General features: G+C 35.3%; 3 protein-coding genes and 1 long non-coding RNA gene across 6 annotated transcripts in view; 1 reads left to right on the forward strand and 3 right to left on the reverse strand.

The window, feature by feature from the left end:
* The window catches only part of LOC111436115 (syntaxin-32-like), a 6,450-nt gene extending 2,309 nt beyond the window's left edge, over positions 1–4,141 (reverse strand). Inside the window, exons 1-4 of the mRNA XM_023073798.1 lie at positions 3,754–4,141; positions 3,041–3,297; positions 2,103–2,353; positions 1,814–1,989 (exon numbers count right to left, since the gene is read on the reverse strand). Coding sequence (XP_022929566.1) covers positions 1,814–1,989; positions 2,103–2,353; positions 3,041–3,275 — 662 coding nt within the window. The 5' untranslated portion in view covers positions 3,276–3,297; positions 3,754–4,141. The remainder of the gene's footprint in view (positions 1–1,813; positions 1,990–2,102; positions 2,354–3,040; positions 3,298–3,753) is intronic.
* Positions 4,142–4,841: 700 nt separating this feature from the next.
* On the reverse strand, positions 4,842–7,490 carry LOC111436118. Its single transcript, XR_002709183.1, has 2 exons — positions 5,399–7,490; positions 4,842–5,308 (listed from the first exon to the last, which is right to left on the reverse strand). It is a non-coding gene; the product is annotated as an uncharacterized LOC111436118 (long non-coding RNA).
* A 2,915-nt stretch (positions 7,491–10,405) lies between these two features.
* Positions 10,406–11,736, reverse strand: LOC111436114 (acetylglutamate kinase, chloroplastic-like). Its single transcript, XM_023073797.1, has one exon. The coding sequence runs from the start codon at positions 11,626–11,628 to the stop codon at positions 10,582–10,584; it is 1,047 nt and encodes a 348-aa protein (XP_022929565.1). The 5' UTR covers positions 11,629–11,736; the 3' UTR covers positions 10,406–10,581.
* A 1,419-nt stretch (positions 11,737–13,155) lies between these two features.
* On the forward strand, positions 13,156–16,090 carry LOC111436117 (endonuclease V). 3 transcript variants are annotated; one of them, XM_023073800.1, is made up of 9 exons: positions 13,156–13,468; positions 13,544–13,769; positions 14,022–14,084; positions 14,372–14,411; positions 14,598–14,662; positions 14,821–14,934; positions 15,096–15,224; positions 15,461–15,536; positions 15,907–16,090. In XM_023073800.1, exons 1-8 carry the CDS (start codon positions 13,386–13,388, stop codon positions 15,527–15,529), a joined length of 789 nt encoding a protein of 262 aa, XP_022929568.1. In that variant the 5' UTR covers positions 13,156–13,385; the 3' UTR covers positions 15,530–15,536; positions 15,907–16,090. The 3 variants fall into 3 exon arrangements, 2 of the variants coding, with proteins under 2 accessions (XP_022929568.1, XP_022929569.1); XR_002709182.1 differs by lacking the exon at positions 15,907–16,090 and having other exon boundaries at positions 14,821–14,929; positions 15,461–15,509; XM_023073801.1 differs by lacking the exon at positions 14,821–14,934.
* Positions 16,091–16,584: the final 494 nt, after the last annotated feature.

Below are 16,584 nucleotides of genomic sequence, written 5' to 3' on the forward strand. Positions count from 1 at the left end.
TTTTTTTTTTTTTTTTTTTTTTTTTCTTTCTTTTGATAGGAAACAATTTCATTGATTAAATGAAATGTAGAAAAGGGGGAACCCATCCAAAAGAGATTGTAAAAAACTTCTCCAGCTGGATATAAGAGTTTAGAATAATTACTAAAAGGTAAAACATTTTTACACCAATAGGGAGCCAAGAAAAGAGCGAAGTCAAGCACTTCCTCCAAAGATCTTTTTTTTTTTTTTTGAACAAAAAACTTCTATTGGCATAATGAAAATGAAATGTTCAAGAAATATAGACTCCCAAAGGGAGTGTAAATAGATAAAGAAATAGAAAAATCAAGAACCTAGAGGCAATTACAATCAAATAGAGCTCAACACTGGGAATAATAAAGCTTATCAGCCACTAGCTCCTCCCGTGAAGCGTCTTTTAAAAGCTCTTCATGCAAATAAGTTGTATCAACTCCTAACCAACCAAAATATGACTTCAGCCCCTAACCAACCAAAAATATAAAAATCGGAGCATGCAAAACTCTTTTGGAAAACGCCAAAATGAACGTTACATCAACCACCTTTTCTCCAACCTAAGCATTAAACACTGGAACATAAAGTGCTACTTTGTAACTTCACATGAATTTAATGATCTTTGAATAAAATATACCAACATTTGATTCTTGTAGAAGAACCAAGTCAGGACAACGGTGCTGCAGAAACTTCTTCAAATTGAGTATTTTCAAATAATCCCCCAACCCCCATGTGTTCCAGGATAGAATTTTCATTGAATCACAAAGGATAACTGCTGAAGTCAACTCAAAATCTAACATTTACATCCAACTGTTATGAAATCTAAAAGGGGAAGACCCTCAAACAAAACTTCCAGCTTCCAAAAGGAAAGGAGAATAGTCAGAAAAAATACAAACTTGTCTTGATACCCTTGAATTGTCCAACAACTGATCTCATTCTTTTGAAACAAGAATGCTATCAAGCAAAGAATTTGATAAATTTTTGGTTAAAAACTCCAATCTTGGTCTCTTGAATTAATACCAAATCTAGGTAGAAAAGCTGGATAAATTCCTTCGAAGTTGTTTGTTTAGCATCATCCCCAAATCCTCAAGTATTCCATGATATAACATTCATAGTTGAAACTCACAATAATTAACTCAAATAAATTTTAAAAATCAAATTGGGGACGCTGGAGGGATACTATGAATTTGAAGATCGTAGATATTAATTAAAGAGGAAATTTTGCTTGGAATTGCTTGTGAAGGAGGAGAAGTGTGTTGGAAATTTTCTCTTGTGTGTTTGTGTGTGAGAGAGAGGGAGAGAGTGGACGAGAGTCAAACAGTAAAGTGATAGCCCTAAGCCAACAATTTTATTCATCAATACACTGCAGCCAAGAAAAGTTTTGAGAGCTCCCCACCTCTCTTACTCAAAAGACAAGTTCCAGAAAACCAAACCCAGAAAGATACCCTCACCACAAAAACTCTTCCCAGTAAACCTCCACCACCCCTGAAGCCTCTCACGTAACTAACAAAACCTATGGGCCCCACACAAATACATGATTATCCTCTCACACGGCTCCCCCTTTCTCACACAGTTTCCTACACTTGAGTAATTTGGGACATATTATAAAGTTCATGAGGCAATTCAGAGGAGATGTATTTTTTTATCATTTTTATGACTGCAAGTTGGGGAAAGCACATTTGCAAGCACCATAAACCCAAAATTATATTTTGAACATATCCCACTATCATCTAAAACAACTAAGAAGATGCTTTGCATAAATAGAAGGGTGTGAATATATCAACTGGAACAATTAAAAAATTCTCACCCGGGAGATGTTTTAGAAAAAGATGTGGACGCCTTGGCCCATGGAGGAGGGGGCGCACTTGAGGCACCAGCAGCTGACCTGGAAGCTAATGGACGCTGGCGCACAAAAGGATTGGTAGATTCCTTTGAAGCAGTAGAAGAAAATAGTTGTCTTCTATTCTCATGAACCTTCAAATTCTTCATTAAACCAACAAATAACGTAAGTATTAAAAAAAAGCTGGAAAAGTCTGCCACTGAGATAGATAAAAGCCAATCGAAGAAAAAAAATGCAGTGCAACATTTGAGCTTACTTCAGTTCGCATGGTTAGAACTTCTTTAAACTCTTTTGTGGTGCTCATCAGTCGATTCTTAAGATCATCTACCACAGTGGTTGAATGACTAGTAGTATCACTGGATATGTTTCCATTTTCATTTCTAGAGTTGCAGAGAAGCTGAAGATCTACAACGGCAGAGTTCAAGGTTGTAATGTCCTGCTTAATAAGAGCAGTTAGCTCCTGAATTTCCATTGTTGGGTCATCAAAAACTGAAGTCCTCTTTGCCACTGGAAATCATGATGTGAACATCAAAACTCAATCAGAAAATTAGAAACTTACACTGTCATGCTTCATGCAATACCTTTAAGAAAATTTATTTTCATATGCAACATTAGGCATTCTCCATTAAGCTCAATAATGTAACTAAAAACAAAACCAACCAACGTGAAACAGATAAATGTTTCTTCCCTAGTCTCCTTTGCATTTTGCAAACTAAATAAAATCAACTGCCTAAAATTTTAAGGTGTCAAGAACTTACAATTTACAAAAGGAATGAACCACAGCAGCAGTTTTTTCAGAGTTTAAAATATATTTTCGATAAATAAATGGAATCTCAAGGAAAATGTTCAGTACCTACTTAGATTGTTAGAACCACCCAATATGTTACCAAACATCTACCATGGCATAATGCATTATGAAATTTACCAATCTTTTTCTGATTATGGTCCTCAAATTAATGGAATTTAACAATGCATTGCTCAAACTTTAAAACTTAGCATTTTAACTAATGATTAATATGACAGGCTTAAATGATAAAATAATGCATTGCTCAAACTTTAAAACTTAGCATTTTAACTAATGATTAATATGACAGGCTTAAATGATAAAATTTATTGAAAATGGCATCTGGTCTGAACTACAGGATACAAGACTGCGCAGATGCACCATAGATTACTTCCAATTCAACTACTTACATTTTGCCAACTTTGAGAGTTTCTGAGACGTCTGGTGTATCCCTAATCCAACCTTGGAAGCCCTCTTATTAAATTCAGACTGAAGAGCCACAGCAGAGCGCTGCTCTTCTGACTTTGAACCAGCACTAGGTCCAGTTGTTCCCGTGCTCGATGAAAAAGACTTCTTTAGCCTCTCTGTTATGTTCTGGAATTCCAGCGTCCGATCTCTAAATGATTGTGCTGTTTTGACAGCCATCTTCAACACGTAAGCTCTAGCTCTACAACAACATCATGAAAAGCTTTCGCATCAATAGACGTTAATTTTCGAACATCGCAACCATTGTCGGCTTAAGCTCCTACGGAGCTAAGAAAATAAAACTCATCTAGTCCAAGATATTTTCCGTTACCATAATCTTTTCTTGATGTTCACAATGTTAGTCAATATTACTTGGAAAAATTCAGATCGTAGCTTTCAATAGACGTATAGAATTCGCATTCCTATAGAAATAAAGAAAACAATTCGAAGAAACTAGATTCAATCAAAGCGAAATTTCCTTATTCCAATCAGTCTAGAAGAATGTCGGTGCAAAGTAATCCAAGTATTCAAACTACAATTTACGCCAAGAGATGCAAGGACGCCGTCAACTACACGTATCTAAACGAAACATTTCATCCCTACACCTAAATTTGCAAAGACACAACGAAAAAACCAGTGGGACGAAAAATTAAATTACCTCAACAGCCGCGAGATCCGAGTCCCTCAATCCTCAAGGAGAAAATCTAGCGAAACAAAAAAGGAAACGGTAGAATGCACCAATTTCAGAGAGAAACGGAAGCAAAACCCTAGATCTGGATCGAAATGACTATTCCACCCAATCAGCCAGAAATAGTTCAATATCCCGGCGACGCGCTTAATCGAACGGATAAGAAACGAATTGCAGATCAAAAAGAGGGAGAAATGGATCGAGTTCGATCAGAGATTGAAATTGAAGCCGAAAGAGCATCAAATTGGGGGGAACAAAAGAAAAACAAAGATGGCGGTAACGAAGAGAGTTAAGTAAGCTGAGACGAGATGCTGAAAAAGAAAATGGGAGGAAATTACCGGGTGCTCATCAACATACTGGTTTTCCAGAACGAGTAAAAATTCTAAAAAAAGGATATTTTTTTAAATAATAATAATAATAATAATAATAGTATTGTGCGTGTTTAGCCGATGAGTTACAAAAATAATAAACCAAAAAAACCAATTGTTTTAATTTTGTTATTATAGTTTAAATTAGGAATTAATAGACGTTTAATTATGGGAGTTAATTAATTACAAGAATAAACTCCAAGTGGATTTCAAACTTATATAAATTCGTGTTTAAATAAATGAAATTCAGTAATTATTTTTTAATATTTATTTAGAGATGATATTTCAAAAAATATATATTAAATTTGAGTTTTAAATTTTAACTAAATATTTAAAAAATGAGTAAATAAATATTTTATAAACTAAGATTTTTAAAAGAACAAATAAATAAAAAGAACAGTTTGAACCAACCCAACCCTAAAAATTTATGGTTTAGTCGGGTTCATTATTTAATAAAATTTACTTAATTTTTAAAAGATATGACTTGAACAACGATTTTCAAAAATTGTTATATAATATTTTGAATTAAGTGATCATATACTTCGTATTTAATTAGAAATGTGACCAAGGTTTAAAGCTGGGGAGAAACATTATATCACAACATTTTTAAAAATTTCATAATTTATTTACCGTATCTTGCAATAAAAGAACATTCATAGCAAAATTTAAACTTTGATGTGAACCCGAGCATAGTTTAACTAGATTAGATATACGTCATCGACTAAAAAGTTAGATATTCAAGTTTTGTGTCTCCGTGTAATCCAGACTCACGGGGCATTCGGTTAAGTTTACGATAGAAACAAGACCAAAGATTTATCATCGACTAAAGACCATGAAAGGTGAAGCAAAGCAAGCAGACACCATCACTTTATAGAAATGATCATCCATGGCTGCCACCAATGGACATAAAAACAGCTCTTTTCAAACAGATGACCAAAAGGGTGCGTGTCGATTGCCTCCGACAGGTTCGTCAACCACGGGATGCTGGCCAGCCATTGAGGCGAGTTTTATGCAAAGCCACCAATGCTGGTTTCAAAAAGGTCCTCATCATGGTCAGCATTGGACTTGGGAGAACGCTCGGAGGTTTTGTCAATGGATTTCTCGAGTTCTTCGTCTATCGATATCTCGTGGGAACGACACGTTAGACCTTCTCCCCCCTGCGACAGTTTACAAGTTGAATCAGAGTGGTTTGAAACTGTAAAAGGCATGCGAGAGGACAGTACGATTTTCGTTTTCTCGTGACGAACCTATAAGTATAGATGTCTTTTCCCTCTTCCAGTTTCTTGTGACAGGAGTAGCAGAAGCTTAAGAAACCACTTAAGGAATATGAAGTGAAGATATCGAGCTCCTTCATTTCGTTCTCCGAAGACGAGCTTTAATAATTCGAGTTCGAATCTAAAATGCAGTCACCATAAATATGAGTAGCTTTCGGGTTTGGACGATGCGAGATTACACAGTATAATCCTCAGACAGCTCAATCTCACTAGCTGAGAGAGGCCTCTTAGATATGCTGTCACCTGATATGCCTAAAGAAATTGAACAAGGTTTCATGAGGGGACATTTTTCCAACACTCGAGCTCCTTTGGCTGACCGACGAGCAGCAATGCTCTCGGTAGTAGTACAACTACCGAGGCTGTGACCGGTTAAACCAGCTCGAGGAGCAAACGACCTGTAGGATTCAAAAGAACAAGAGTAGTTCCCAAAAGACTTGCATTGTAACAGTTCAATGGAAGCTTTAGGCAAGGATTTAGGTCCCTGGTAATGATTTTCCCGTGATGAACAATTCGACTTCTCGGTCACGCTTCGAAGCCCGAATAGAACAGTTTTACTACCGGATGATCGAGATTCTTCCCAAATAGTTTACTACTATCATTGTCATTTAAAGAATCTATCAAGCTCAGCCCTACTTCACTAGAATCCCAGCTCCTTCTATGCCCGCATTGGCTAATGATCTGGGAGCTCTAAGAGGGTTACCTAAACTAGCAACTACCAAAAACCCAGAGAAGTTGGACTTCTAGATGAATCAGAATCTAACCCTTTAGGAGACAACCTAGTAAACAGGTGACATCTTTTGAAAATAGAGCTAGAACCAGAACAAGGAGCATTCAGTTGATTCAATCTGTATGGATCATTCGGAACTAACCTTGTTTTCTTCCTCCTCGTTCACGGGACTTAACCCAACGCCTTACGGCACGAGCTGGCTACAGCCACGCATCACCTGTGTCCGCGTTCCCAAAGGCATCCCTCTCTTTCAAGCACCAATAAGATTCTTCGCTTTGCTTCGAATTAAACCTCATGCTCCACCGCTTTTCAAATCGTCACTCCAAAAATCCAATCCCTGCAAAACCATATGGCACGGGCTGACGACAGCTATACACCACATGTTTCTGTGTTCCCGAAGGCATCCCTCTCTTTCAAGAGGATTCGCAGCATGTCATATCCTGATAAAGTTCTTCGCTTTGCAACGAACTAAACCACATGCTCCACTGCTTTTCAAATTGTCACTCCGAAAATCCAATCCCTGCAGAACCATATGACATGGGCTGACAACAGCCATATATCACCTATGTCCACGCTCCCGAAGGCATTCCTCTATTTCAAGAGGATTCGCAGCATGTCAAACCCTATTAAGATTCTTCACTTTATATTGAATTAAACCACATGTTCCACCGCTTTTCAAATCGCAACTCCAAAACTCCAACCCCTGCAAAACCATAGCTTCTTTTCTGCATCAACGTTATTTGGTTCATTCAGAAATACAATATAGTTTCAGAAATCCATCAGAATCAGCAGAAACCGAGCAGCATTGTGCAATGTAAAATAAAAAACATCATTAACATCTGCTGATTGATAAGAAACCCCAAGAACAGAACTCAGTCCACACGATCAATTCAGAAGTAGCAGAAACTGTGCAGATTGAAGCATTTAACGAAAAATCATAAGCAATCGCACTAGAAATAGCTTCGTGAAGACTCTCGAATAATCAAAACCTAATACTCAAATGCAGTAACATTCCCCTCGATCAATTTTGCAGAAAAAATCTCGAAAATGAAAGTAGTTTCAATCGATTGAAATGGAAAAATCCGGAATCAGAACAAAAGTTCGCAGCGAAGCCCTCGATTTCTCGAGGGCATTCCGCAACTATTAGAGAATCAAAAAGGGGGAAACCCTAAGAAGCATCGGCAGAGAATTATTTTGTACGTATTTTCTTGCAGTGCATTCAATTTTCAAATCAATTCCCCGCTCCCCATTTTTTCACCGAAAGAAGAAGGAAGACATTTCTCAGTTCATGGATTCTTTGCCTTCGATTTGCTTTTTATTTGCAAGGCTCTCAATAGGGAGAACATTCCACGGGACAACCTCACAATCCCAACCCAACAATCTATGAGATGGATTGAATTAGCATTTTGAATAAGTTTAGGTCTTTTTTTTTTAACATGGTTCCAAATGGGTAGACAAAATCTTCTACTTAACTCGAGATAAATAAAAATATATAAAATATATTAACAATTCTTGGTGCTAGGTATTTAGCCTATACATGTTTCTTTGATATTTTATTATTTTTAATTTATTGGTTTAGTTTCTTTTATATATATATATATATTTATTTTAATTTTATTTCATTTATTTTATATTATTTTTAATCTCTCAAGATTGATCCGATGTTTGACTTAGATACCATTTTGTAATAGTCTGACAGTTTTAAAACGCATCTACTAGAAATTCACTTCCTTATCAAAATGTTTCGATTTCTTCTCCAACTGACTTGAGATCTTACAATCCACATTCTTAGTGGTTAGTGTCCTTGTTGGCACACCTGACCTAATGTTGGCTATGATATCATTTGTAATAGTCAAACCCCATAAATAACAAATATTGTTCGCTTTAGTCCGTTACGTATCGTCGTTAGCTATACAATTTTTAAATGGGTCTACTATGAAGAAGGTCTAACCTTCGACTAGTACTTCACACCATTTGAAGACAGACTCTGATACCATTTGTAATGGTCAGAGTTCACCGCTGCCAAATATTGTCTGTTTTAGCATGTTACATGTAAGTACCGATAATTCTATTTTTTTTTAAAGCTCTGGTATTAATTTGTAGACCAATTACTTTATAATAATTATTATAAGATTAAATTCAAATTAACTACGGAAGAAATAAGATAAGTTAACGATATAAATTACATTATAACATAATAATTTTGTAAAAAAATTCTAAAATATCGTGATAGACATCTTATTTATTACTATTTTTTATTTTTTATTTTTTATTTTTTCTATTATTTGTATGCCTCTTATCCACCCCACCTACACTATCTCAAAAGTTTCGTGATTGGAGTGATAAAATAATAATAATAATAATAATAAAGAAATAAATAACGGAGTTAAATGGGAATGCTGAGATCCGTCCTTTCCAAGCACTAAACGGCCGCATGTATAAACGAAGCTTTAACGCCGTCTATAGAACGTCATAGTCAAACCCCACCTAATAAAAATATTTATAATCTTTTGTGTAAAAAATGTAAACTTTAAAGAATATTAAATTTTAAAAAAAAATCTAAAAAATATGCAAACTAATATTATTTTTCAAAAATACCCTTAAAAAAATATTTATGAACTTTAACAAATTACATTCAAAATTATTTAAAAATGTTAGTATATCTAAAATTTAATAAATACAAAATCAAAATTGAAAATTAAATAAAGATTATTTGTTAAATAAATATATTGAAGTATAATGACAAAATTTATAATTTGGTTAAATATTCATTATGTCATTTGGTCATTTTAGAATAATTTATACTTTTTTTTATTGATTTAATTATATCAATTAAAACTTAAACTTTAAAAATTAGTTTTTTTTAGTTTAGTTTTGATCTTATTAGTTAAATTTTAAAAATTATCTAATAAATTATTTTGAGTTTTTAATTTTGTATTTAATAGTCCAATTTACAAACATGTGAAATAAAAGAAAAAAAATTAAAATATAAAAGATTTTATTTAACCATCAGATACAAAATTGAAATTAAAAAATAGGGGTAGAAACTCAACTTTTATTTTAACCGTCGTCTTATGCATTGGAAGTACGAGAATGCAGTGGCTTTGGTCAATAAGGCGGCGGCGGTGGCGGCCGCTTCAATATATTCTGTTCCCGGCGGCGGTCTGAGCTTGTTTGCAAATGTTAATTCCCCTACGACAAGTTGCTTATTTTCATAGCCTTAGTTGGAAGGAAAGTTCTGTTTTGGTCCTCCATACACTTTTTCTCTGTGTTTTTTTCTTTTTGTCATGTTGTACTAATTGAGCCAACATTTTATTCTCAATTATGTCATGGCCGCTAGATATGTTGTGGGGTGTCACAATCGCACCCTTACAATAGTGGAACAATGATTGAGCGACACTTATTTTATCTAGAGAATAAATCAGCCATGTAAAATTCGTACTTCGCACACAATTTTGACGTATGCTCTGAGTCTCGAGTTACATTTAAGAGAAATGTTTTAGAAAATGTAAGCGAAGAAATACGTTCAAAACAATTTTAAAGAAAGTAATGTTATAGGCTAAAAGTGAATAAGCAACAACGACGGGGAAAGCATATAACTGGGTAGGAAAAATTGACAATAGTCACATCACCCTAACATTAGTAGCATTTTGAGACATTTTAGCCCTAATAAGGTATAGACATGATTTTGGTGGTCGGTCATACACTCCTATTTAAACACAAGAAATAGTAAAAGCCTATTTAATATTGAAAGGTTGTAGAAGGGATACGTGCATGCAGCCCTGGACAAACACGTCCTTGACAAGCATGACCAAGACATCTAACATGCACCCACAACTACAGGCAACAAGCCTTAGATAAGCATGACCAAGACATCTAACATGCACCCACAACTACAGGCAACAAGCCTTAGATAAGCATGACCGCAAGTGACATACGTTCTTTAATCAACCCTTTAATTCAAATTATGAACTATTTTAACTCGTGTTGTGAAAATATGATCGGATTGAATTCCGAGAAGGGTATTGCCAAACTTGAGAAACTATCGGACTTAAATGGTAGCTTATTGGGTGGCATGGTTTTCTTAGCATTAAAATGTTTTGAAGTTTAGTTCATCAAGTTTCGATTTTGGATTAAAAAAAAAAACAACTAAAATTTAAAAAATATTTATTAGGTGGTCAAACTGTGAAAATGACTAATAAGTTCATGTATTCGGTCTCGAATTGAACTTCTTAAAATTCTAAGAATCCATGTTGTTCTTGTACGAGAAGAACTTAAATTTATTCATAACGTTAATAATCAACACTTTCAGGCGAATTCAATCGCAATTACTCATACAAATTCATCCAAATATGTTTCCCAGATCAGACAATATCATGTAAACATTTCCTAGAAAATTCAAGGAGTTCAAAGCTTCAAAATTCTGACCTTAGCCTATAATCATGGTTCCGGCTCCATTGTCGGTCATGATCTCTAGCAGCAACGAATGCTCCAGCCTCCCGTCAATGATACTCGCCGTCCTCACCCCTTGAGCCAACGATCGGACACAACAACTCACCTTTGGAATCATCCCTCCGCCGATTCTTCCCTCGTCCATCATCTTCTTCACCCCTTTGATGTCTATCTGCTTCACTAAGCTTTTCGGATCGTCACGGTCTTCAAGAATCCCCGCCACATCCGTCAGTAAGATCAGCTTCTCCGCCCCCAGCGCCGCCGCTAATTCTCCGGCAACTGTGTCCGCGTTGATATTGTACATCTGTCCCGACTCATCGGCAGCCACCGAAGAAACCACCGGAATGTGGCCTTTGTCCAGAAGTGCCTGTAGAACCGTAGGATCCACACGTGCGACCTCGCCTACAAATCCTAACTGTGCCGCGTTAGGGGCTGGACGAGCCGTAAGTAGCCGCCCATCCACACCGCAGAGCCCTGCAGCCGATGCTCCGGCCTTATTGATCAACGAAACCAGATTCTTATTCACGTCGCCGACCAACACCATCGACACTATTTTCATCGTTTCGGCGTCGGTCACCCGAAGACCGTCGCGGAAAACGACCTCAATGTTGAGCCGTTTAAGCCAGTTGTTGATTTCCGGCCCGCCGCCATGGACCAAGATCGGACGAAGGCCGACGCAGGACAGAAGAACAAGATCGTTAACAACCGAAGCCTGGAGCGACCGCGATTTCATGGCGGCCCCTCCGTACTTCACAACAATCGTTTTACCTCGAAATTTCTGGATGAATGGCAGGGATTCCGAGAGAACATCAACTCGGAACTGCCCCGGACTTACAGAATCAACCACAGCCTCCATTTGCTGAGTTGCCGAGCACCTAATCGACAGCGACGAAGAAGAACTTAATCTGCGCAATCGCGGAGCGGGCGAGAAAATCGAGGAACTGGAAATGGAAGGATTGAACAGGGATTTGGAGGAAAAAAGCTTGGAGGCGGATGGATTGAGCAAGCTTTCAACCGTCGACATTTTAATCAGACCGGCAAGGAAGAATGAACGGCGGAAGGAGGCGGCAATGTGATGCAGAGAATTGCGAAAGGATTATTAGGGCTTTTAAGGGCGACAGCAACCCAGTGATAAAGAGTAAAGTTTAAAATTATTTTTAGTCTTATTACTATTATTAAACTAAATTAATAAAAATACAACTTTATACTTAGTGTAACAAAATAACCTTTTAACTTTTAAAAGTTAAATAATATTTGCTTTTTATTTTTTAAGTCATTTTTGTATAAAATTGTGTAAAAGTTATATTAATATCTTTATATATATATATATATATATTTTTTATGAATTTAAAAGCATCTCCCTTTTAAAAACTTCCTTTTTAAACTTTTAAAAAAAATTTGAAAATACCCTTTTATGATATGGAATCAACCCAAGGGAAAGTATGAAACCGATTACGTTGATGATCAAGATCAAAAGCAAAAAAAACTCGTTTTTAAACTCGTGATTCGAATCACTCCATAAGAGGTTTGATTAATACCAGTTGAATGACTTTAATATAAGTTTTAAAATACAATAATTTGTAAAGAAAATCCTAGCTCTCAACCAAAAAATTATATATATATATAGTCATTCCAAGATGTGATGTATCTAATTAAAGAAAATAAGGCTTTATATAGCCTATATAGCCTTTACAACTTAAGTTACACATAACTCCCAAATTAAATTGGCCAATATACGCCTAATTTCGTATGGCTAGTTAATGGTGAAATGGGATAATGTGTTACAATATAATCTTAACTCCTATATTAAGAATTAGCTATGACAAACAAATATTTAAATTATAATTAAATAGTGCAACAAATGAAATGTGCTTATTAGTCATCTTTGGATTTTGACTAGTTTCATAAATTTAGTTGAGTTCATTAGATGTAACTTAAAGTTGATTTAATGCCTCTCTTTCTTGAAGCTCAACTTTGCACAACATATAAGAGAAGTCTCCGACGTCTTCTAGAATTTCCTTTGATGAGCTAACCGTATCTTGAATATAAGTGTATAAGGTTTGTTGTAGCTTCTTGACATATAAGAGAGGTCTCCAACGTCTTCTAGAATTTCCTTTAATGAGCTAACCATATCCTGAATATAAGTGTATGTGTAGCTTCTTGGCTCTCGTCCTTGTAATTGGACCTCGAGGTATGAAAATTTCTTGGTCGTGGTTCATATCACTATATGTAAATAAAACCATTAGTACCATATTTAAAAAATACACATAAATTTTTAAAAATAACATTAAAAAATTTGGAGATGTTCTACGTATTATGAATTTAAAAATTAAATTTTTAAAAATAAATTAACTAATTTTGAGATTAATAATAATATTTAAATTAATTAGAATTTTTAATTGTTAAGTGTTTGTTTAATATTAAAATTTGAAATTTTAGAAGTTAGGTTTAGAAAAAAATTGTTTAGGAAATATATATTTATTTATTATAATAGCAGGATTATATTAAAAAATAATTATTTTCTTAAATAATAATTGGAGAAAAATTATGGGGAAGTGTATCCGCGTAGATGGGCTTCCACGACCCGCCGAGTGGACATCTTTCTTGATCAAATTTATTGTTTCACCATTTTTCCTGCTTGGCCGGCCGGTCAGTATCTAATCGGAACTTAATAATCCGTAGAAACTTCGATCCTCTTGGCAGCCGTTCATCAATTCGCCGGCATCGACCTGTTCCAACGCGTCGGCGGTATTCCAGTAGTCGCAGAATTTTGAGGTTTAGATGATATCCGAAGAAGAGAAACAAGTGAAATCGTATCCCGAGGCGGCAACGACTTCCTCGGTTGAAATTCAGAATTGGATAGAGTAATCGAATAATTTTCCATTTTAGAGAATCGTTCATTTGGAATCGGCCTAATTTTTTTTTTCTATGTTTCTCAGAGCGCAGGATTTGCTGAAGAAGAAACTGATCAAAGAGGATGAGTTCGAAGGGGATAGTTTGAAGTACGTCGGTGGCGTTGATATAAGCTTCTTAAAGGAAGATTCATCAGTTGCGTGTGGTACGCTCGTGGTTTTAAACCTCCAAACTCTTCAAGTTGTCTATGAAGATTTCTCACTTGTCACCGTTCAAGATCCTTATGTCCCTGGCTTTCTAGCATTTAGAGAGGTTTCTTTTCCTTCATTTGTTCATAATCACCTTTCAATTTCAAGTACATTCCAGCTTCATTTACTTGTTTGCAGATTGGAAGCTTTTGTCGATCTTCTACTTTGTCTATTCTTAATTTATTTACATATCTGTAGAATTCCTATGTTCACATGAATGTTACTGATCGTATTTGTTGATATATTATTGGAAATCTCTTGGCATTAGCGCTTTACTTTTGGTAATTAGATACAATTTGTTGCTTCGGTTCTTCAGGCCCCAGTTCTCTTGGAGCTTTTGGAGAGGATGAAAAAGAGAGATCCTCATTTGTATCCTCAGGTGAATGTTTAAATGCCTGGATTGACTTGATTTATGACACTCAAAAACAAAATCTTATCGCTGTTCCAATGTCCGTTTCTTCGCATGTTATGCTGAAATCATCTGTGAGATACTTCCTCCTTGTGGAGGTCATCATAATTTTTCAAGTTGCACGTATGGAACTGCATGAACAGAAAATTCTAGACAATCCAGTTCACTACTTTGATCCCCATTTATCACCGATGCACTTATAATAGTCTACTCTGTACACTTTTTTTTCATGTAACATGACTTTTTTTTTTGAGCAGTTGTTGCTGGTTGATGGAAATGGAATTCTCCATCCTCGAGGTATTTTTTATCTCCAAAATATTTATGAATTAGTGGTGGGATTCCACGAGTTGCGTTCGAATTGGCTGCTGCCACTATTTGATCTCGTTCTATAACTTAAAAGTCGATCGATTATCTGTAGTATCAGTAATATTAACATAATATGTTATCTTGGAACACTGAGTCTTCCATGGGAGGAACGTGCAGGTTTTGGTCTGGCCAGTCATCTTGGCGTTCTTGCTAATTTGCCCACCATTGGAATTGGAAAGAATGTGAGTTTTGATTTCATCTAACTTGGCATGTATTTGAACGTTTAACCCCATCAAGCATTGTTTAGCTTAGCCTAGATTTTGAAAACTGACCCTGGATGCTTATTCTCTCGCCATTTCTGAAGTTCTTATTCGGATGTGTTCTTTAATGTGAATTTCAGCTGCACCATGTTGATGGTCTTACCCATTCCGGTGTTAGGCGACTCCTTTCGGAGAGCAAAAATAATGATTCGGTTGTAACTTTGAGGGGTACCTCTGGATGCATTTGGGGTGTGGTAAACGAGTTATAAATCTTTTTCGGTAATTCAATTTGACCGAGTTCGAAAGCCAATGAGACGAGATCAGTGGTTTTCGTATTTCACACACTATGCCACCATACATAAAAGTACAGCTTTTTGTTTGGGAACATTGTTTGAGCTTTTCCTCTCCTTTTCAGGCCATGAGATCTACAGCTGATTCATTGAAGCCCATATACATTTCAATTGGTCATCGTGTTTCACTCGATACCGCCATCAGGATTGTTAAAAGCACGTGCAAGTTTCGTGTTCCAGAACCTATTCGACAGGTAGAGCATAAATATGCTTGAAAGATATCCGTAATGGTTATTACTTCTTCATTATAACTTTTGCAGAGATATTATTAAGCCTTACTCAACTTTCTTTCATAAACTGAATGAATATCCATTAAAGCTTGTTCTTGATTTGTGACATTATACATAGTATTCGTGTTGAATCTTGCCTTAGGGGTGAGATTTTGATGTAAGATCACTGAAATGCCTTCTTTATTCAATATATGATTCAGGCTGACATTAGGTCAAGGGAATACCTCCGGAAATTTCAAATGGGAATGTTAAAAAGAGAAACTTCATAGTGTAGAGGCAACTTTTCTACTGAGATCAGTCATCTGCACATGAGAATTAACGAACCTGTCGTTAAAAAAAAGGCGTTCGTAAGATCTCTTTTCCTTCAATATTCGACATATCACGAGATGATATATTATTTTACTTCATAGGTTTCGGGGTTTCATACTAATCCTTTTAATGCTTCTTTTATGGCAAATAATGAAAAGGAATATCGGAAATTTTTTCATACTACCGGAGTGCCAGAAATTTTTCTCCATTAGAATTGGGATATTGTTCATCAACATCAGCCATTGCATATCTCTTCGCAAGTCTTCTCAACTTAAAGGGTTGTATATTTCATGTCCTAATTCCCAGTTTTTTTAATTTTTGTTTTTGTTTTTTACAGGTTTGGGCTTTAAACAAGGCACACTGACACTGAGCTTGATCCGAGCAACTTTATGAGGTGAAGCATATCTTAGTTTAGAAATTAAATTTGTAATTTTGACCAATAGTGATATATATTAAACTCTAGATACATATTATACTTAAAAATCTTATAATAAATCAATGTAAAACTGTGTTAAAACAAATCATTGCTTGAATTTTTTTTTCATGATAAAATATATGTATGTAATTTCTTCGGTGAATGGTTCTCAATTTGAATATAATTTATTGGATAAGACAATCATTTTAGATGGTTCGATTCCAAATGAACTAAGCAAAAAGATCTCAAGTTAAAATCTTAATGTTTTGAACATTTAAGCAATTTTAAAATATATTTGTCAATTTTATTCATTTTTGTCCGTTGAGTTTCATATAACGTGCTTTTCGAACCCATATAATATGCTTTCGTCTGACTTTTATCTAAATGATTATAACATAAATTTTATTGGCAATGAAGCTTTTTAATACAAAAATTGTGACTATATTTCAAGAAATTTAAGTTAATGACTGTGCTAAAATTGTGATAGAAAAAACGACAAAACGAGATAAAAAAGAGAGGAATTTTCATCTATGTTTTTACATACCTATGAATTCGATATTAACATAAACCGTCAAATCAACATTTCAATTATGTTGATTA

Source organism: Cucurbita moschata, unplaced genomic scaffold, assembly GCF_002738365.1.
Source record: "Cucurbita moschata cultivar Rifu unplaced genomic scaffold, Cmos_1.0 Cmo_Scf00052, whole genome shotgun sequence".
Lineage (NCBI taxonomy): Eukaryota > Viridiplantae > Streptophyta > Magnoliopsida > Cucurbitales > Cucurbitaceae > Cucurbita > Cucurbita moschata.